This window comes from Crotalus tigris, unplaced genomic scaffold (assembly GCF_016545835.1).
Source record: "Crotalus tigris isolate CLP2741 ecotype Arizona unplaced genomic scaffold, ASM1654583v1 scf7180000018371.15429387391:27106975, whole genome shotgun sequence".
NCBI lineage: Eukaryota > Metazoa > Chordata > Lepidosauria > Squamata > Viperidae > Crotalus > Crotalus tigris.
Genome location: NW_024096970.1, coordinates 26,801,649 through 26,825,074, shown reverse-complemented (window position 1 = coordinate 26,825,074; position 23,426 = coordinate 26,801,649). Strand labels below are relative to the sequence as shown.

At 40.5% G+C, this 23,426-nt stretch overlaps 1 protein-coding gene across 3 annotated transcripts in view; it reads right to left on the bottom strand.

Annotated features, from left to right (window-relative positions):
- The window catches only part of PRKD1 (protein kinase D1), a 116,169-nt gene extending 92,870 nt beyond the window's left edge, over nucleotides 1-23,299 (bottom strand). Inside the window, exon 1 of one of the 3 annotated variants that reach the window (XM_039351921.1) lies at nucleotides 22,851-23,299. In XM_039351921.1, coding sequence (XP_039207855.1) covers nucleotides 22,851-23,039 — 189 coding nt within the window. In that variant the 5' untranslated portion in view covers nucleotides 23,040-23,299. Of the gene's footprint in view, nucleotides 1-22,036; nucleotides 22,287-22,850 lie in introns of those variants that run through there. The other 2 variants (XM_039351920.1, XM_039351922.1) reach the window with 2 other exon arrangements.
- Nucleotides 23,300-23,426: the final 127 nt, after the last annotated feature.

The following is a 23,426-nucleotide window of genomic DNA, read 5'->3' as shown; positions in this document are numbered from 1 at the left end:
CTTTCATGAAAATCTTTTCAAAAGTCGGGGGTCATCTTATATGCCCAGTCGTCTTATACGCTGGAAAATACGGTAATTGTAGTCCAATGCTACTGAAGGGTGACAAATAAAGGGTAATAAGCTCAAGCATATATGCATGATACAGCTGCAGTAATAAGAGCACAATATGAGGCACAGAGATATAAAATCATCTGTCTCTTCAATGGCCAATTCTGAAATGAATTCACAAATGTTTTCCGAACATCATCTCAAAAAATCCTTTTACAATGCTCCTAAATTTTTAGGCAGTTTTATTCAATTTTCTCCCTCCATCCCCACTGTTGATTACCCTTATCTTTAGTAAATAATATGACTGGAAAACATCCAGAAAAAAGTCCTTCTTCCAAATAATCTCCCTTTCTATAACAAGCAGTTCATATTATGGAGGAGCCAGAACTGCTTTGTATGGAGCAAAATACTCTCACTCTGCTCTGAATAGGTTCTGAAGCTACCAACTGCAAATATAATTTACTTATCAAAATAAATACTCCCTCAAGTTCACTTTAGCTCCTGATAACTTCATGGACACACATATCCAGCATATTTTTCCAATTTGTGATCTCTTCTACAGCCTGGGATTTTCTAGTAGTTTCCCATCCAGTTACTAACCAGACTTGATCCTGCTCTGTTTTTCCAGATCGGTCAAAGTCAGAGTTTGTCCAACTTTCACAGCCATACATTGCAACTGGGAAAACCATGGCCTGGACTATACGCACTTTTGTTGGCAGGGTGATGTCTCTGCTTTTTAGAATGCTGCCTAGATTTGCCATAGCTTTCCTCCCCAGGAGCAAGCGTCTTTTAATTTCTTGGCTGCAGTCCCCATCTGAGGTGATCTTGGAGCCCAGAAAAATAAAATCTGTCACTACCTCCATTTCTTCCCCATCTATTTGCCAGGAATTGAGAGGGCCGGATGCCATGATTTTGGTTTTCTCTATCTAATGGTAGGTCCTATCCAAAAATACAATATTTTTTAAAAATGGGTGTCATTGTTGTTCCCTTCAGTTTTATGAGTCAGTAGCAATTTCAGATATTAAATTCAGTCTTGAAATTACCAACTTTTTTGCTTTCATTTTCCGTCTGCTTTTTCATTTTTTTCCATCTATTACATCCTTAGGGAATCAAATCTATTTTACACTAAAAATATTTTCCTTTTGCAGTATAAAAGTATGTATTCTTGCTTATTCCATAAGTTGCTTTACAGAACTCATTTCCCACTCCTGTCATTGTACTATTTTGCCTTAAAAAATGGATGCTCATTTTTCCCCAAAACTGAAATAGAAAATGGGTACAATCAAAACTGATAATAACCCTAGTTTGAATTCTTTCCACATTCCATTCAATCCATGAAACAAATAAAAACCAAGATTAGTTTGCAGAGTGTGATGAGCGCACACACATACACCCTTCAGCTGCAGTTCTGTGTCACATGCATTCATGCATACTAATATCTTAAAATGTGATGCTGGGAATTGGAGACAATTGCTCCTATGCTGCAAGGCATTTGTAAGATGTCAGTAATATCAGAGCAATGACAGTTAGATACAAAACGTTCACTTCAGCAAATCAAATATTTAGTCACATGACCTGCAGATGTCAGGGAAAAAATGGAGTGGGAAGGAAAAGAAGATATGCACAGTATGTCTCAGATTGGGCTATTTTTGAAGACTTTAAAAATATCAGTTCACCTTGAAATAAAATAATCAAAACCACAAAAAGCTCTTCTGTTTGCAAGATATCAACTACAAAGGTTGATATATTTATTCAAAGATATAGTATTTTAGTGTGAATTAACTCATCCTGAAAATGCAGAGCATTAGCTTTATATATGTTACATTTTTTTCTAATGATCAAAATCACTTCAAAGTGAGATAAATTTTCTATTGCTTGTATTACTAAAACTTTCATAAAAACACTTAAGTTTGCAAGAATTACAAGACATATTACTGTTGTGAGCCACTGTGGACAGTGATACAAATCTTTTAAATAAATAAAACAGGCACTCCAGGGCAATCAACAACACTATTAGATGGCAGGTAAACTTAACCAGTGCTTTTTTTGTAAAAAAAAAAAAAAAGGGGGGGTGAACACACACGTCATACAACCCGCCTTGCCTTCCCTACAAGGTTCCATCCAAAAAAGGTGCCAGATCTCCGTTCTGGGCATTCTATGACAAAAAAAGCCCTGAACTTAACCAATAGGAATAACAATCCAATATACTACCTCTTCCACAATACAAATATACTACCTCTTACACAATATTATTGGTTCTGTTGAGTCTGTCAACAGCTTTTGTAAACTTTGGTAACTGCAGTACTGTGAATCAAAACAAAGGCACCTCTGGGAAGATATACTTCAAAGAACAGGTTTTTCAACCTCTTTAATATCATCCGGAACTTGTCCAGGAGCTGAAGAAAATGCTACAGTCAGAGAGCAATTCCGTCAAGTTTGGAGAAAGGAGCAGAAACACAGATGTCACCAATCAGCTGTTGAATGGTTGTGCCTACTTGCATGGAGGTGCAAACCATCAACGTTTGATGTTGGGTTATAGACTGAAGGCAGCAAGTGATTCTCTACTAGTGCTAAATATTTCTTCTTCTGTGGTTCAGTGGTGCCAGAATACTAGGGCAACTGTGTAACATAAGGAAGCAACAGGGTCAAGCCAGAGACCCAGTTGGATGATTTTGCAGTGTCCATCATCCTGGGCAGCAGCTATCAGGTTGTGCCATTGGGACCTTTTAGCTGTTCTTCGTCCTACTGGCAGTGCTTTCTATGCTATTTACACTTACATAACCAAATAAAATTAAATCATTGAAGACTAAGATTTATGTTCTATACTTTGAAAGATTAATTAAACCTGGAAAAATGGTAACCAATGCAGTTCATGAAGGAAAAGTATAATGTGTGGTCTACCAAAAACACAAGTAAATGTTCAGATGCTGCATTTTGCACCAGCTGAAGTTTTCAGGTACTCTTCAAGGTAGCCTCACATAAAGTGAATTGCAGTAGTCTAACAAGGAGGTATCTAGGGCATAAGTGACCATGAGTAGATCTCCTGGATCTAGAAAGAAGCACAACTGGTGCACAATATGAAGTTATGCAAAGGCCCTTCTAATCAGGACTGCTACCTGCTCTTTTGGCAGGAGTCTTGACTCCAGGAAGACCCCCAGATTGCACAGAGGGTCTGTTGGGCAGTGCAACCCCATCCAGGATCAAAAATGATAAAATCCTAGAACCAGTTGGGCTCAAAGCCCAAAGCCACTCAGTGTTATCAAGCTTCAATTGAAGCCAGATGATCCCCAGCCACACTATCCCATCAGCAAGTATTTTCTTTGCCAAAAAAGAATTAAGGCTCCCTGTTTATAACATCCAGGGATCTGTAACATTGTCAAATCCATTAATCTTCCCAATAAAGTCAGCCACCACACTGTGCTCTTTTTCTCTGTATTAACTCATTGTTTCAACAGAATTCTTCCTCTATTTCATAGTCTGTCTTTTCTTTCTCTAGAGATAAAGCTAGGCTTAAGAGTCTTTTTTTTCCAATCACACCTACATAACTATTTCTGTGCCTTTTATAATGATTTTATAAAAGACACTTCAGTAAGGACTAAATTTTTCTGTTGTGTGCTTTACTTGAATTTCTGGGGAAAAATATATCTCCAGTGAATCTGTAAGAACTACAACATACATAGGCAGCTGAAGTAATCAAACAACATTACTAGATCACAGGCATGCTTAATCGACCAATAATAATAATAACCCAATCCTAATACTCTCTTTTGCCTCTCTCGCTTTCTATGTATGTACACAAATGCATACATACACAAACATATATATATGCATACAGCACATAGGTTCAGAGGTTCTAATGATTAGAAACTACTTTAGCCTAATTTTGCCTTAGCATTGGCTATCAGTCTAAGTAAGCACGGGAGCAAAAAGTCAACACATACATATATAATGCCAGGAATGATTAAATATTAGAAAGGAAGAAAGATGTTTTCAGATAACTTTCTGTATGCTCATGCATTACATTATTCATGGAAATAAAAATGCTATATTTTTTAAAACCATCATATAGAGCAGTGGTTCTCAACCTTTCTACTGCCGTGACCCCATAATACAGTTCCCCATGTTGTGGTGACCCCCAAGTGGGTGTGGCCACCAATAAGAGGGAGGAGGACAGCTAGGGAAAAGGGAAAAAAATGGCGGACAGCGTGGTTTGGCGACCCCCGTGAAATGGTCATTCGACCCCAAATGGGGTCCCGACCCACAGGTTGAGAACCACTGATATAGAGCTATTAGTATAAGGAATTGACAGATTTTCATAGAAAAAACTGTCCATCTGGATGCATATTCCTGAAAAAACAGTTTTCAAATCATTCAGATAGAGGAATTTACTAATCATTGTTGAATATAGAACAAAAGAAGCTGCCTTACAGTGTGTTTTCTGGATTTGGGGAAAGCTCCAGATCTGCAAACTCTCAAGCTGTTCTCCTGAGACCATAAAGTTGGAATATCTTTACATAAAATAAGAAAACCACTACCTAGGCATTATCACTCCTGGTATATATTAAGAAAGAAAACAAAAATGTCCTATAGCTCTCAAGCAGCAAAAAACAAATAGTTGAAACTAGACAGAAAACTAATCGATGTTACAGTACATTTAAAATAGGAATTTTTGAAGGCGTTTCTGGACATACCTATTTTAGTTTAAAATAAGCATATTTTTGTTAAAAAAAACCCTAGCTTGCAACAATTTGTGATTTAGTCCATCAGTTCTTAATACTTGCACAGATCTGCCCATCTGTAATTAAAAAAACCCTCACAAAATATTCAGTTCTTATATATTATTTGTTAAAATGGAAACATAGAATTTTATAGGGAGTCAAACTGTGGCTCCTTTCTCGTTCTCCAGGGCAAAGGGCCTCCAGAAACACTTCCTAGCCCAAAATAAAACTGCCATCAATACCAAGTAGACTGTTTTGCTTATTGCAAGCTAACAGCAATAAATTAATAGTGTAAAACCCAATGCGTGTATCCATATAACTTTGAGTGTAAACATAATATAGATGACGACTAATGAAAACTGACTCAGAATTCTATTTTTAAGGAATCACTCACTTCTAGCCAACAGTATAAATTAATGACAACTATTGTTTGTTGTTTTCACATTCTTTCTTATAAATTATTATCCTTAATTTTTCTCCTAGGCCTTCTGAATATCAAAGTCCTTGTCTATTAGACTGAAAAACAAGACCTTGTTTAAAAGAATGAAAAGAATGCATAATTCCCCCCCCTATAGGATTACATTTAGGGGAATTATACAAACAATAAGTAAAAATAGCACCAATGAAAGGATACAAGGGGAATCCTGCACACTTAAGCCCAGGAAATCTGCAAAGACTAGAAACTATCTACAATACAGGTTTGTCTAGAAATCACAATATAGAAACAAGCACATAGGATAAGACATTCATCCACCAGTTTAGCTGTTTCCAGTTGAATTAAGCAACGTGTGTGTTAAGTCCTCGAGTTAATGGTGAAAGAAGAGCACGCATTCTGTAGTTAATAATCCTTTATTCTTCTTCTGCTCACTCCAACACAACTCAGAGGCTCGCAGGCCTCTTTCTCATTAAAAAGATTCCCCGGGCAAAAAGGTTACAAAGAGAAATGGCACGCTTTCACGCTTTGCGCATGTGCGCAGGCTGGCGCCGCATAGTCTGGTCCCGGGCAGCTTGCAACAGTCCGGGACCATAGCAAGATCCCAAGCCTGCTTTTGCAGGCTCGGGATACAACACCTCTTCCCCCCAGATAAAGCTTACTCTATACATACATGCGACCTCTCTGAAAGGACGTGGTATCCTAATCCAACATTGAAATGCATGGACTGTGGATGTTATTCCAGGATCACCCTTTTGTATGGTACCGTGCTATCATTTTGGAATTATGTTACCTTACACTCCCAATTCCAACTACACCATCCAGTTATAGTATAGTTGCTTTGTCTTTTCCATGACTTGACAGCAATGTCACAAACTCCTTAAGGTGTTTGGGTGGGTGTTTAACCCTTTGCAACCTCCTCAGACCTTGGGAACCTCCTTGGTTTCCTTCTGCAAGTACGGGGGTTGAGTTGCCCCCTCTTTGATGCCCTGGTGGTCCCCGTGACCTGGGTTCTGTTGTCTGGTCCGCTTGCTCGCCCACCGGGCTTGGCAGACCAGGACTTTGCTCCTCCCCATACCTGGTTGATCTGCCTGAGTGTAGGCTGTCTGGACCCTCTGAGTCCCACCCAGTATTTTGTGGATTTGTGGTATTCTCCAGGTCCACAATGGACCTATCTTGGGAACACAGTCCCGCACTCCCAAGCCCAGTAGCAGGGTTGTCCGGGGTATCTGCGGTGCCCCAATACCTTATTGCCCCCCATTCTGTGCTGGAGGTACCAGAATCAGGATTCGCCTCTCTGACTACCCCCTTTTTTACTGATTTCCTTCTGGAAGCAATTGCAGCATTTGGCCAGTTTCTTTGAGTAGATGCCAGTTCTCTTGTAGGTTTTGGATTGTTTGGATACTCCCGGTTATTCTCCCTGTCTGGAGTGCTGTATTGAGTTTGTGAATAGTGCGGGTACCCCCTGGGTGACTCCCTGGCTGGAGTAAGTAGTGGTGTGTGCACTGTTCCTTGTCCCCATGAATTCCTGTTGTGCACACTTGCGGAACCTTGGGAGGGGCCTTCCCCTGCCTCTTCATTTGCCTTTGACTGCTGACAGCAACCTTCCCTCTGCACACTATAACCCTCCTCCCCCCCAGAGAAAAACCAGGAGCAGAAGAGGAAGAGTCCAGTCGTGAACGCAGCTGGTCAATGTGCCACCGTAGAACACTGCCATCGTCCAAGGACACCTCATAGGACAACAGACCAGTGACCTTGCAGACCATAGCTGGAATCCAAAGATGACCGGGCCCGTAGTTCCAGGTCCAAACTGGACCGCCCACTTGCAAACACCTTGGTGCCCTTGGCTGTGAAACCAGAGGCGCCATCCTGTCAGGGTGCAACCTGTCAAGTTTAGTTATCAGTCTGCGACCCCAGCGGAGTTCTGCTGGGTTCTTCCCAGTGGAAGTACAAGGTATGGTGCGGTGTGCAAGAAGAAAATCTGCCAACCTGTGATGCCAGTCACTGTAAGTCAGTTTCTTGAGGGCATCCTTAGTGATGCGCACCATTCATTCAGCCATACCGTTGGTGGAAGGGTGGAAAGGGGCCAAAGTCGCATGACGGATCATGTTGGCCTGCAGGAAAGCCTGGAACTCAGAAGAAGTGAATTGAGGACCGTTATCTGAAACTAGAACATCTGGAAGGCCGTGTGCTGCAAAAATTCCTCTTAACACCTGGATGGTCCTGGCAGTAGTAGTGGAGAAAACAGGAACAACCTCTAGCCACTTTGAATGGCTATCAACAAGGACCAAGAAAAATTGCCCCTGAAAGGACCCAGCATAATCTATATGCACTCTGGACCAAGGTGATTATGTTTCCTCCCACCTATGCACAGGGGCCTGAGACATTTCTGGCCATGAGTGTTGGCACAAGTGACACCCGTGCACCTGGGCCTCTATAGCCTTGTCTAGCCCAGACCACCATAGATGGCTGCACGCAAGTGCTTTCATCCTGACAATGCCAGGATGACCTTCATGGAGAGAGACCAAGATTCTCGGTCTCAATGAGGCAGGAATAACTACCCTGCTGCCCCACAACAGGCAACCTTTAAAAGTGGATAACTCATGCTTCTTGAGCCAAAAGCTTTGGAACTCAGTACCTGGACTTCTGTCAGGCCATCCAGACAAAACCCATGAAAGCACACGTATAAGTGTGAGATCTGTGGCTGTTTCTGCAGCCACATCCTTGGCACTGAGGGGAGATTCAGGCAACTCCTGAATGGAGAGAATATTGATGGCAGGAGCTGCTTCTACCAGCTTCAGAGGTAGTCTGCTTAGGCCATCAGCGTGGCCCATTTCCTTTCCAGGTTTGTGAATTAGTGAATAATCATATGCTGACAAAAAAATAGACCACCTCAGCATTCTAGGGGAAATAATATGAGGTGTTTGTTTGTTGGTTGTAAACAACCCCAGCAGAGGCTTATGGTCTGTGTAGACTGTGAAATGCCAGCCATATAAAAAATCATGGAATTTCTTAACTCCCGCTACTATGGCCAATGCTTCCCTGTCTATTTGAGCGTAATTATGCTCAGCAGAAGATAGAGTCCTGGAGTAATATGCTACAGGAACCTGAGTTCCATCAGCCCTCAAATGGCTAAGTACAGTTCCCACCCCATAGGGGGATGCATCACAGGCGATGCAGACAGGTAATTTTTCATTGAAATGAGCAAGCACATTATTAGACGTTAGCAAGGCCTTGACCTCATTGAAGCTCTTTTCGTGGACTTTGGTCCACTGCTAAACTGTATAAAAGCCTATGTAGTGGTTCTGCTACAGCAGCCTTGTGAGGTAGGAAAACGTTGTAAAAATTCAAGAGACCTAAGAAAGCCTGCAATTCACTTTTAGACTTAGGGCTAGGAGCCTGCTGTATAGCCTTCAATTTAGATTCAGCAGGGTGAATACCTTGGGCATTTATTCTGAATCCCAAGAAATCTATAGAAGTGACTCCTATCTTACACTTGTCTTTTTTTAGTTTTAGCTCTTTGGAATGCTCTTCGGAAACGAAGCAAAACAGCCCTCAATCTCTCTGCTAAGTTCTGAGTAGATTCTCCAGCAATAAGGACATCATCAAAATAGGGGCAAATTCCAGGGATACCCCTAAGTGTGCTCTCCATGACACTTTGGAATATGCCAGGGGCTACATTTACCCCAAATTGCAGTCTATTGACCTTGAATGCACTCCTATGCGTTACAATGGTCTGTGCTTCAGCAGCTGCTTCATCAACAGGTAACTGTTGATATGCCTGTGCCAGATCGAGCTTTGCAAAAACTCACCCCCCTTTGAGGAAGGCCAAAATATGGCTGACTACTGGTACAGGGTACACATGCTGTTACAGTGCCTTGTTTATTGTGCACTTGTAGTCTGCGCATATGCATATGTCCCCATTAGCCTTAAGAGGTGTGACTATGGGGGTTTCCCATGGACTTGAATCTACAGGCTCTAAAATACCTTGCTGGATCAATTTATCCAGCTCAGCATCAATTTTACCTTTTAGTGCAAAAGATACTCTCCTAGCTTTAATCCTAATGGGTGTGATGTTAGGGTCAAGACTTAATGAGACTGGAGGCCCCTTGTAGGACCCAAGCTGTGGACTTAACACATCTGCAAACTCCTTGAAAACTTCTGTTAGGCCCAGCATTTGCAAATATTACAGCCCAGTAACCTGGATTCCCAAGGCCTCAAACCAATTGAGTCCGATAAGACTTGTTCAAAATCCTTGTGCTCCCCCTTTACACACACCTTGGAATTTTGAAAGTCTGTTAAAATTATGTTGGATGGCCTAAGTTTGGCCTGGAACCCACTGCTGATGCAAATCTTCCTAAATGTATGAATGGAAATGATTGAAAGAACGGACCCAGTGTCTAGCTCCATAACCAAAGGGACTCCTTGCAACCTCATCTTAAGTGACAGCTTCTTTTTAAGTGGTTTGTGTGTGCCTGTTCTGCAAATATTTCTGCATGACGCGCAGAAACCCACCCTGTTTTGGCTGGGGACCCTGGTACCTTTCAGACGCAATTCTTCTCGAGGTTGTACCTTCTGGCGACCCAGACAGACAGATGCTATGTGGCCTTGCCTGCCACATGCTCTGCAGATGGCAGAATGGAATCTGCAGTCGGCTCTCTTATGGCGACCTCCACACCCGAAGCATTTGGACGCAGCTGGAGCTTTTTCTTTGCTTTCCTTCTGTTTTCTTTCCGTAGACGGGTAAAGACAATCCACCTCTTCTTCAGGATCTTCCTACGAGCCTTCTTGGACTCTTTCATGGTGCACGGAAACTGCTTCTGGGTTGTTCCTGATGGGCCGCATGTTCTTGACTGCTCCACCTGCTGCCTCCTCAGCCGTTACCTCTCTCAAAGCATCTTGGAAAGAAATATCTTCTTTTGCAAAGAGTCTCTGTTGCAAGTCTCTGTTCTTTAAACTGCATACAAAACGGTCTCTCAGCCTCTCTTCTAAATCTTTAAATTCGCATGGTTTGGCTGCTCTTCTCAAAGCTGCAATGAATTCTTTGGCTGATTCATCTGCTCTCTGATCCCTCTATTCAAACGTGTGTCTCCACGCAATGACGGACATCTTGGGCTGGAAATGTTCTTTTAATAGCTTCTTTAAGTCTGTGTATGTTACAGACTCTAGAGGAACAGGGGCCGCCAAATTTTCCGCAGTTTCAAATGCGTCCTGACCACAGACACACAACAGAGTTGCAGTCTTCAAGCCATCTTCTCTAACTTGATTTACTCTAAAGTAATTTTCTACTCTAGCAACATGGGACTCCCATTTCTCTGGGTGAGCAATGTCAAATTCGGACAAACGCTCTATCTTCGCCATCCTTGCTTCTCTGTCTAGGAAGGGGTCTATCAGCCAAGCTTACCTCCAGCGACACTGTACTGGCAGGCCAGATGCTGAATTTAACGTCGTCTTCCTTTTCCTCAAGGACTCCTTGGGTAAGTCTTACAACTTTTCTTCTTTCAGCTTGCAAACCATCCCACCTTCGTCGCCAGTGTTAAATCCTCGAGTTAATGGCGAAAGAAGAGCACGCATTCTGTAATCAATAATCCTTTATTCTTCTTCTGCTCACTCCAACACAACTCAGAGGCTCACAGGCCTCTTTCTCATTAAATAGATTCCCCGGGCAAAAAAGGTTACAAAGAGAAATGGCGCGCTTTCACGCCTTGCGCATGTGCGCAGGCTGGCGCCGCTTAGTCTGGTCTCGGGCAGCTTGCAACAGTCTGGGACCATAGCAACGTCCCGAGCCTGCTTTTGAAGGCTCAGGACACAACAGTGTGGATTTGTGAGAGTAGCAGAATATTGGCATTAACAGAAATTGTACTGAAGGACAAATAAAAGCGAGATTGCTAATTTTCATATAATGTTGATGAACCTATTATTTATTTCATTTCTCCATTCCCAAATAACTGCCAGTAAAAAGTTTTTCAAAACCAGTAATTACCAGCATGTAATCCAGCACTAGTTTTTCTTGGGAATTTGCCACTAGAAGGATACCAGATGGAGAGAATAAGTCAGCTTGCCTGAAGTGAATATCTTTTTCACTGCATTATGATGATGTCACTAAAGAAACAGGGCAATGATTATCTGAAAACAAATGAAAGTTGGAGCTAAAAATGTGAAAATTCATTTTTTTCCCTAATCTGGCCAACAAGTCTTGTCATGTTGGTTTTTTTTCATTAATCTTTAACTTGAAGTAGTCATTCTGTTGCTTACATCAGTAAAAAACTAACATTTCAAACTAATAGACTGCTATGGATAACATTTACATACTGCAATATGATCGCTCTCTTGGAGAGATATTTTTTCCAGTGCTAATAAAGTCACTTGTTGACTTTTAAATCCTTTTCACCTACACTTAGATGATTTGCTACACTTAAGGTGATGAAAGAAAATGAATACCAACTATTGCAAACATTTGAAACTTTTAAAACCTTTTCAAAAATAACTTCTGGAAAACATGAAAGATTTGTTATAGTTAAAATATTACAGTAGTGATTAATATAAAGCATTTATCTCTATTGTTTGGCATTTGAGTTTTCTACATCTACCCATATGCTTTAATAATTATCAGAATCAAAACATACTTGTTGTCATTCATTCATAGCATGTAATCTGGATGGCGACCTGGCCTATAATCTATAACCTAGTGATTTCCTGTTCACTTCCCATCTAACAGGAATAGACCCTACCTATGATCAGTCATTGTCAACTATACATTGCCATATGCAGTTTGATTGGCACACCCAAGTTCCCATTAAAAACAATAATAGAAGAAGCAACTTCAGTCATGACCCAACTTTGTATAAAACAGGACCTCGTAAATATTTCCACACTGATAAATAGAAATAAATGCTTTGGGTCACTCTAGATTTTTCTTAGGCCCATGTCCCTGACATTTCACATAACAGGTAGAATCTCTTTTTATATCATTAGAGTGAGGTAAGATTCAAAGAACTGCCCTAGCCTACAATCTTTCAGCAGGTTATAAATTAAGGAAGCCCTTAATTTGAAATACAAGTCTACTTCAAAACATAGAATTTCTAACAGCAAACCAGATTCAGAAGAAAAGCAGATTTCATTGTCAGGGTGAAGAACACACAGACAAAGAGAGAGAGAGAGAGAGAGAGAGAGAGAGAGAGAGAGAGAGAGAGAGAGGGAGGGAGGGAGGGAGGGAGGGAGGGAGGGAGGGAGGGAAGGAGAGGGGGGGAGAGAGAGACCAGGTATACAGGTAACAGCTTGGATGCCAAGGTTCACTAGACAAGGCAGAAACATAGTTATGTAAAGCAGAACCCAAGAATCCAGAAGTCAATCAACACAGTCTGAGCTGTAACAGAAAACTATTTCAACACTTAACAGTACTTGAGTAAAGCCTTAAATACACACTCTCTCAGCTTCTGCCAAGCACAGTTGGTGCCTATCAGACCTAATTACAAGGCCTGGCACTTCAAGCCCACATGCTACTTAAGAAGCAGAGCTATTCCTGCTACATGCCTCTTCGCACAAATGTGCACTCCTCTTTCTGTCTTTTGCTTCTGTCTAAAACCATAAGTGTTCCCATGAGCTAGGCAATCTGAGATTTAATTAAGATTCAAGTTTGTGAATTGGAATCCACTAACTGAAATAAACTTTTCAGTAGCTAGAAGTTCTTCCATCTTCCCCCCACCCCACATATAAGCTGTCAGATGTCAGGCACTGTCACCTACTTTTGCATAATGCTTTGAATTAGGGATGCATAAAATGATTCAAATTTGAAAAGTGCAAAGTGGATTATTTTAGCCACTTCTATTTGTAGAATGGCTAAAGAACCTATTACAAGTTCAGTGCTTTCTCATCTATAGTGTTGTTATCACCAAACAAAATATGGCAATACATGATCACTATCAAATCTCATAGGATCTTCTCTTGAAATCTTAGGGCACAATTGCTCTGAAATACACATATTCACACTTTTGAGGGAATCCCATGGATGCTATCTGAAGAAATTATGAGTGACATGATACTGGTGGTGCTACATACCAATCTTGGCTCTTCCAAGACATTTAATGGAAGATGAAACTACCTGATCTCAAGGAAGGCAAGTAAAATTTTCTTGTCAGTTCCTCTTCCATCTCTCTTTCACAAATATACGTATATTCACACATTCAAAATAACATAATATAGCTAGATTAAACATCCTGGTGAATTATGCATCAAAAGACTAAGGATTAAAACAAGAAAGCAGCAGAAAATTTGTATTCTAAAAATATTCACTAATGTATCATCTGAACACTAGCTGGACTGAATTTTAGAAGGAATATGGATCATGTTGAGCCATGTAAAACAGGGTGGGGCTTCAATCACAGAAATATAATGGCCACTTTGGCTTTTGCTGGCCAACCCCACCCCCAGCGACACCCCCCCCTTGGAGCCTTCCTATGTTCTGTCTTACTTATTACCAGAAAAAAAGAAACAGAGGTGTATAGAAAAAAGAAAAGCTACGCAATTCCTTAGTGGTACTAGAAAGTGTCTATTTGAAATATCATAGATAGTTAATAGCACTGAATGAAAATATGATAGAAAAAGTGATACAAAAATTTTTATCAGTGTAAGTGTCATTACATTGTACACTGCACACATACTATACATACAGTGCCTCAATAAACAGAATTGGACAACTTACCACAAGAAAACATGCCACTGGACAATTTAATAATTAAATTTATTTTAAATAAAAAAATTTGTCATTCACATTTCATTCTATCCCTTTTTGCATCCTTTAATGATTCTATTCCAGCATTTCTTTGATTTTAGAACACTTGTCCCTCAGCAAATTGTCCCATGGTGAATTGGCCTTGGTGAGTTGACCACAGCGAATTATCATAGACCCTTTATAAATGTGCCAGCTCCATGACTATCAGTGACTCTCTTTTACATATGTACCGCAACTCTGATTGTAAATACGAATTCCCTGACTCTTCAAAGAACTTCCAGATTCATTTGGTCACCTTCCCCAGATGTATATCTTATGGCCGTGGTGGCGAACCTATGGCACACGTGCCACAGGTAGCATGCAGAGTCCTCTCTGTGGGCACACGTGCAATTGCCCCAGTCCTAGGCCTTCAGCTGGGTTTTATGAAACCTTTTCACTTTAGGCCTCCGCCTCCGTGTGCAAAAAAAAAGGTTCAATCAATCAATTTCAAGTTCTTGCGGGGGAAAAAAAGATCTCGCAAAGTTGGAATTGATTGAACTTTTTAGTCCCACCCAGTCTGCCATTACCACCTCATCCATGCCCACCCAATGGGCCATGCCGACCCAATGGGCCATGCCCATCCAATGAGCCACACCCACCCAATGGGCCACACGCACCCAGCACCCAACGATACATAAGTGGGTTTTGGGTTGCAGTTTGGGCACTCAAGTCTCTAAAAGGTTCGCCATCGCTGTCCTACAGCAAAAATTCACTAAAAAGTTCAAACTTCAGCTTTATCTTCAGTAAAAACCATATATTTTTCCTCACACTCACTTGAATGTATAATAAAGAATTTTACATTGTAAGTATATAATAATGGGCATCGCAGTCAGGGTAGGCAGAGCAAATGGCTCTATATGGTTCCAATAAAAGTGCCAAATGCACCCTGCTGTCAGCACTCAAATTCTCAAGCACTGGGGAACTGAAAATAGAATCAGTAGCCTGTCACTAAATATCCAAATGCAAAAACAGTGGAGTGCACCAGGAAGCCAACTAGTAACACCTTGTCCACATGAACAACCAAAGTGTAGGTGTGTAATCACAAACTCACATCTCCTGTGGCTTACACATGATGTACATATACATGCCCCCAAAGTTTTCTTTTTTCTTCTAATTTGTATCTGTTTTCTGTTCATTACCAACAACTTATGGATTAAGGTATACACTCCTTGATTAAATGCAGAAGAAAGAAGTGACATACAACTATGGATAATTGCATCACCGTGTGTGTTTTGGTTCATCAAATTCAGGAAGCAGGAGGAAAGCCTGCAGAGCAAGTTAGGTAAAGACTCTAGTTGGGATGCAGCCAGCTATCACTCACTCTCTCTTCTTCCCCCCCCCCCCTTTCCCACACAACAACTCCAATATAAAGGGGAAAATCTCATTGTTTCTTAGTCTAAACTTCACAGGACTTCCCACTTAGTCATCCTTTTTCCTGAAAAGACAGAAAAGACTGTTGCCTCTGAAGCTGAGAAAAAAATAGCCTTTTTCCTTTATAATAAATTAGACATTAAAGCATACTTGAAAGTTTTAGACTTTACTTCTTATCTAACCAAACACCAAAGTTAATTTCTTCATGATAATTGAACAAATTTGACTTGGTTACCTAAACTGATACATCAGAGCAAAAAACACACAGAAGGATAATTTAACATTATCCTCTGCCAGCTTTCCAGAAGTTTTAAGAGAATAATAATAATAATAATAATAATAATAATAATAATAATAATAATAATAATAATGTAAAAATTTCAGCAATATCCAAATTTTTCTGTAGGTATTAGATGAAAAAAGTCTGGATAGTGGACGTGGCAGTGCCTGGAGACAGTAGAATGATGAGAAAGAACTGGAGAAGATAACAAAATACAAAGACCTACAAATAGAAATAGAAAGACTGTGGCAAAAGCAAGCAAGGGTAGTACCAATAGTAATAGGAGGCTTGGGTGCAATCCCAAAACAATTGGAGCACCACTTGAACATCATTGGCATTGACAAATTCGCTATTAGTCAGTTGCAAAAGGCGGTCTTACTAGGAACTGCTTCCATCCTGCGACCATATCTGTAATATCATCAAACATTCACATCTGCCTATCCCAGGTCCTGGGTAAGGACTCGATAGGTAGACAAAATGCCAAATCCAGTCTGAACATCTGGCTGAGTGTGCGATGATCCATAATAATGTAAAAATTTCAGCAATATCCAAATTTTTCTGTAGGTTCTAAGTGAAGCTAAAGAAAATATTGCTATAGTAGATTTTTGCTTCTTAATGCATTTCTAAACAAAATAACAACATGAACTTCACCTTGTCTAGCTAATGACTAATGAAATCCCATTTTCGTCTGCAAACTAGGAAGACACTCCACCTCCAGGCATAAACAGAGCTTCGCTACGATTATTTCTACATAGCAGAAATTATTAGAATACATATTTTGAATGCAGTTATAATAAATATAATAGCACTTAGCACTTAGAATTATATACCACTTCATAGTGCTTTTACAGTCCTCTCTAAGTGGTTTATAGGATCAGCATATTGCCCCCAACAATCTGAGTCCTCATTTTACTGACTTCAGAAGGATGGAAAGCTGAATCAACCTTGAGCCAGCAGTAGGCAGTCAGACTACAATACTGCTTTGTAACCACTGCACCACCACAGCTCTAGTTCTATAAGAAAGCTCTAGCTCAATTTAGCTTTCAACTATTTATATGCTATTTAAATTAACTAGCAGGAGTGGGAGGCAATGGCCTGGATTTTAGCGGGAAGGATTACATGTTCCTAAAGTTTGAAAATAATTACTGGAATTGTTTATTTTATACTCTCTTTGGTGTCCATTCTTCTTTAAATAAAATGTTGGGCTCACTTAACATAGCTTCTAAGTAAGAGGTGTATGAAGAAATCATGTTTCTTTCATATAAAAGCTACCAATCATTTCTTAGCATGTGTAGAAGTGTTTAATACTTAATAACAGAATCATAGGAACTCAATGCATATAGTTTGATGCTTTTTCCTTTACGGGTGTCAACTCCGTCTGAATACAGGGAGAGAGGAATTGCAGAACAATTTCACAAGGCATAAGTCTGGTACCCTTTCTTTAAGGGGCAAAATGCAGTACCTTTTTTCTCTCAGAAAAACAAACGCTGCCAGGGAACTTATGTTGGAATGAATGCTGTAAAGAAATGTATTCTAGATTTTTATAGTCAGTCATTCAATGTAACTGAATAAAAAAAAAAAAGCAGATAGCAGTTTGCTCACAAACTAAGGAAGTTTCAGTGACCTTTCTATTGATGTGGTATAGGATCTTGCAGCTGAAGTTTTAGTCCTGTTTTGGCAGGAGGAATATAGCCAAAGATACTCCTTGCTTTATTTCAGCTAAAGAGTTATACAGTATTTGATTCATTACATAATCACATCACCAGAAATATATAGCATCTCCAACTTCTTATGCTTCATCTGATTTCCCCCAATATATTTTTTTCCTAGATCAGAAAACATGAAGGATATAAGCAGAATTGGGGAAGACATATAATAGCACAAAAATCAACATTCTTCACATTTTGAAATAATAAACAAATTTAAAAACCAGGAAAAAAGGTAAAGCATTCTGATATTAAGATACAAAACCAAAGATACTTCCTCAAGGAAAGAAAACTTCCAAGAAATTAAAAGTCAGATTGGAAGTCAGTACACAAGATCATCCAATAAAATCAGACCCTAACTACATTTCTTATACTTACTCTTTAACCATAAAGTCCAAATAGATACTTCTATATTGTGAAGGATTTAAGCTACTAAAACTAATAAAAAGTGTTTGTATCATATTTGGATGTAATTGAAAAGCTTGCTATGGGTTAATCCTAACACACTGAAAATGGGATATGGTGTTTTAAAATTTCAGTCCTAATGCTTTTGATTATATTCTGTTATATTTTATTTTTTAAAGCTGTCAGAAAAGGTTAAGTTTGTAACCACTGTCTATAATGTGGTTTTAAAATATAAATGCAAGCAAATATAATGGAAACAGCTCCACCAAATATTGTGGATAGACACAGGTTTAATGAGCAGGCTTCTTACAGTCTTGCAAGGCATAAAACCTATGTAATAATAGATATAAATAAATTAAAATAGAGGAAAGATAAAATTCAAAATGCTATCCTTGGAAACATGTTATAACAGTGCTATGGAATCCACATTTTCTTCCTATAATATTCTAAACAAAATTGAAGTATTAGATTTAATCAAAATTGCTCTAAGCCCATTGAGAACCCAAAAAGTTTTATCTAAATAATCTATACAAGTGTATTTATTTTATATAATTTATAAAGCTGCCCATCTCACACAAGTGACTCTGGGTGACTTACAAAGATTGAACATAGAAAAATCGCAACATATAGTACCTGGCAACCAAGGATAAACAATAACACCACTCACCAAAAAACACATCAGCCACAACAGAGTTCATCTACATCCTAGCCCTAATGCCTGAGGAAACAGCCACAACATGCTTCGTGAAAAGCTAACAGGGCTGGGGCCATCTGAATCTCCAGAGGGCTGCTGTTCCACAGGGGAGCCACTGTAACTGAGAAGGCATAGCTCCAACGCTCATCAAGATGTCATTGATAGAAAGGATCCAGATTTGCACAAGGCCCATAATCCTGCAGTCATTACTCTATTCCCACAAGACAAAAATCCCTGATATCTTCTCCCCCAGAAAATATAATCACCTTAATGGACCACCAATATATAAAAGGAAACGATTGCACCTAGGCTGGGGTGACATATTTTTTCTTGTTTAGACTAAGAACCTAATACTTCCTACCCTATGTCACTTTCCTTCTATTACTACACAAGCGGCAATGAAAAAAATAAAGCATGCTTGTTTATTTTTTAAAAGGTTGAAGGACAATTGATCCCATCACTTTATCTACAGTCTAAGATGCATTTAACTGGCTCTGATTCTGATTTTATTGCAAACTTTCCCCATCAATAATGAGTCAATAATATGGAAAGAATATGAGAGAAGCATATATTTTCATCTCAAAGATTTGGGCTGCAAAAATCTAAACCATCACTGGATGGTTGCAAAGAGTTAGTGGTTTCTGCATCTCTTTGATGGATTTTTTTTTTTTTTTACAAAAAGCACTAACTCTTTGCAACCATAGATCAGTGATCAGGTTCTCCTTTCAAAGTTTATTATGTAAAAAGGTCACCTGGAAATTCCCCCAGCTGAAATTCAGCACCAATGCTTTTAAAAGGTTCCTATCCACTCTGACATCATATTTTTGTCCTGAACAAAAAGCCCTGACATACTTATCCCAATCATTTGCACCAAATTCAGTTTGTTACCAAACATAAACCTTTCCTTAAGGACCTAAAAGTTCACTGAGCACAATACAGGTGTTAGAAAATAAGACTTTGTTATTTCAGATACTGTACATACACCTGTCATTTTTCCTTCAGTGCCTAAGAAGTCTTAGCCTCTGCTACGGTATTTCTTTTAACAAGGAGTTAAAAATATCTGTAATATAGTTAAGGAAGTCCCCAGTATAAAAGGTAAAATCCAAAAGTATTTGTGGCTCCTATTATCAAGTTCTTGGCTGCAACAGTTTGAGACTTCTGTCCTTATGCTCACAAGATTTGATATTTTTAGGGCATGTAATCGATTTCTAATAGCTTTTGTGCACTCTTCATTATTTTCTAATACAGTGGTTCTCAACCTGTGGGTCAGGACCCCATTTGGGGTCGAATGACCATTTCACGGGGGTCGCCAAACAAGGCTGTCCGCCATTTTTCCCCCTTTTCTTTGGCCACGCCCCTGGCACCCAGTGATGTATAAGTGGTCGGGGGTCACCACAACATGGGGAACTGTATTATGGGGTCGCGGCATTAGAAAGGTTGAGAACCACTGTTCTAATACAAAGTACTTTGGTACCTTACAGATTTTCACGTTATAGTTTAACTACCAACTTTTTCTTGTTTCCAACTATTAACACCTTTCTGATACTGCAATTTTGTATGTTACCAATGCTTCAAATCACAACATTTTACCACTAGGAAAATTAAATAAAAACAAAATTACTAGCAGTGAACATCACTCTTTCCTCACTATATCCCACCTGAATCATGCAATACTATATCAGTTTTATTGTTTTCTGGGAAAGAATGTATTTGTTTGCTGTAATAAACCTTTTTAAATTATCCATCTTTGTTCATAAACAAACAAACAAAAGGATTAGATCTATGCAAACTATAATCACCATAAAACAACACCAGCAGCAACAATACAATTCTCATCCCCAACTACTTAGTATGGTGCAGTGATTAGTCAGTGTGTTGAGTTTTAATGTGGAAAACCCCTGTTTGAATAGTCACTCAACCATGAAGGTTGCTTGATGGTGTCAAAAAGCTACAAGGCATCACAGAATTGCAGATCATCACTCTCATGAACTTCCACAGTCTATTCAGTCTCTAATAAAGCAAATAAAAATTGGGTATATTGCAGCTTAATGCATAATCAATGCAAAACCACATTGATAATACAAAAACAACAATACGTTAAGATGTCAGTAAAAAGAGTAACTAAGAATAAAGGACTCTATGGAGGCTTTGGTGTTCTCTGAGCTTGGCTGCTTGCTTGCAGACATTTCATTACGTAACTAGGTAACATCATTCAGTGCTGATGATGTTACCTAGTCAGGTAATGAAACGTCTGCAAGTAAACAACCAAGCTCAGGGAGCACCAAGGCCTCCATAGTTCAACCCTGAGCTGCATATATTGTCTTCTACGGTATTGACATTTCACAGGCTACACCTGCCTTCTGATTTTGTCAACATTCCTTCTTAAACAGGTAGAACAGACATATGTAAGAAAGTATTAGGCAAACCTTTTCTGACCCTCAGCTGCAAACCCAAGGTTCCTTGATTAGGAAAGTAGATTAGGGTACTCGATTACAAAAGATTTTTGTTTATTTCTTTGCAAATCACTTTACACTCCCATAAGAAGTATTAAAAGATTTCCTTACGGACACCATCTTTATACCTTAAGCCTTAATTTCTCATTAATACGACATTATTATCTTCTCACACACAAACAAACAAAAGAGAGAGAGCAAAAAAAAAACATTCAGTAAACAGGAAGTTGAATCTTGTGGGAAACAAATGGTATATGGATAAATAGAAATCTAATCAACTGTCATCAGGGACTACTTTCTAAATCCATTTTATGCATCTGTGAAAATTGGCTGTTTCTTGAAAAGCCCATTCCATAACAAGCCAGTTCGTCTATAAAGTAGTACAAAGTACTTCTTCATATCTTAAAAGGCTTTCTGTGAAATCACCAGATGTTCGGAACTGAACATTACCACTTTCAAAGAGGAAGGTGCAATATGTCCCCAAATAATAGCCCCTGCAATTTTACCACCTTCCAAACTAAGATGGAAACTCCTGGGAACCACATGGGGTAGATAGTGCTCTTGGGTGAAAATGGCACAAATAACATCCTGTCAGCAAATCTGGGGTTTGAATTACCCTATTTTCCTTAGCCACGTGCATTCATTCATTCCCATGTTCACCAAATCAATGCATGTATTGATGTAGCAAAGAAGGGGGAAATGTAATACCACTCTCAAAGTGAAGGAATGGGGCTAAAGGAAATGATAGGGAAACTGTGAGAAAAGGAGTCAAAATAACTTTTAAAATTTGGTATAGTTGTTGACAGTTCCATAGATGAGCAAACAAGGCTGCTGCAAAATGCACATTTATCCATAAAAATACAGTACTGTATATCTTTTCAGTGAAATAGGCATAGGGCTCAGGGCTATACTTTTATTCACAGGTGGTGCTCCCCAAATTTGTTTACTTCTGTTGCAGGAGATGTCCCAATGTTCTAAGAGTTCCTGACATATCCAAAGATTACTACTTTGGGGAAATTTGAACAATTAATCCAGGATTTGACTCAGCAGAGTTTAGCTGTTAGGGTTGCATTGCAAAATGCCACTTTTGTATCCTCTGCATACTTTTGGGAAATCACATATTTAAAAAAAAAAAATCGGATTTATGGAAATCCTCACATTTCAGCCCAGAAGTCTTCTTTCCTGCGCTGGCAGTCGGATTCCATCTGTAAGGTCAGAGCCGGCATTCCACATGTCCCAGATCCTACCGGCTTGCAGGCATCGGATTACTCGCCTGAGCACAGGCTGCCAAGCGTGCCGGCTTGTTTTGCTTTCTGGCTTGCAAAGTGGAAACTTTTATTTCCCCAGCGGGCATAATGCAGGGTCGAGGGATTATTTTGACAGCTGCCAGTGCGCCCCTATCTCTCGGTTTCTTTCCAACCCCTCCTACTAAACTCATTCTTGGACACAGGAGAAAGCCCCGCGGGTGGAGACGGACGGGGGAGGGAGGGAGGGAGGGAGGGAGCGAGAGAGAGAGAGAAGGAAGAAGTAAAGTTTTTTTTCCGCGCGTGGCAATCAAACTCTGCCGAGAGGCAACAAATAAATACAACTAGCCACTAAGGAAAGTATAACGCGAGGAAAGCAGGGAATTCGGTTGGAAGGAACAAAGAAAAGACGCACCACAACTTCACTACATTATATTCTAGTCCGAGGACGTTGCAGTCAAAAGGAATTCGCTTTTATTAACTAAAATGAATCCCGGGCCGGGATTTAAACTTTCCTGAAGCGGTGCCTTCACCACCACCCCCCGCCCAGCTCTCTTGGCAGACTTTTCCCAAACGAGGCGAGGAAGCGGGGGCCGCGGCAGCCGGGATGGCAGAAGAGGCGGCGGTAGTTACCTAGCTGGGAAGGCCAGATGCTCTCTCTACGGTACAATCGGAGAGTCTGACGTCGCCCGCTCCCAAAAATCAAGCCGGAGACGGAGGCGCCTTACCTTTTGATCGACGATGGAACAAGCCATTTCCCGGACATGGGTCAGGCTGAACTCCCCCGAGGAGTCTTGCAGCAAGAGCACCGGCTCCCGGCTGAGGCCGATCTGAAGGTGGAAAGAGATGCCGCCGCCGCCGCCGCCGCCGCCGGGCTGCGAAGGACTGGGCGGCCGGATGACCGGCGGAGCACTCATCGACAACTTCCCGCAGCAAGAAAGATGTGGCAGAGAGAGAGAGAGAGAGAGAGAGCGGCTTAGTAAGGTGGAGTTTGCCAGATAAAGTGGGGCTTTTGCAAACTTCCTGATGCCACTCGGCTGGCAACGAAGAGGCGACGGCAAAGGACGCCGAGCGGAACTCAGCTACCCTTGGAGAGGAAGGCGAGCCTCGAGGGGGTAGCCTCCAGCCGCCGCGTCTCCCAGCACTCACTGGAGGAAGAGGAGGAGGCGGTAGCGGCGGCCACTGGGCGGTCAAGCGCGTTTTGCGAGAGTAAGAGGAAGGGCGGGAAAGCAAGCGTAGGCGCCGGAGTCACCACCCGGCGGCCTTGAGTAGCAACAGCAGCTCTGAGGCGCCCAAGTGGCGGG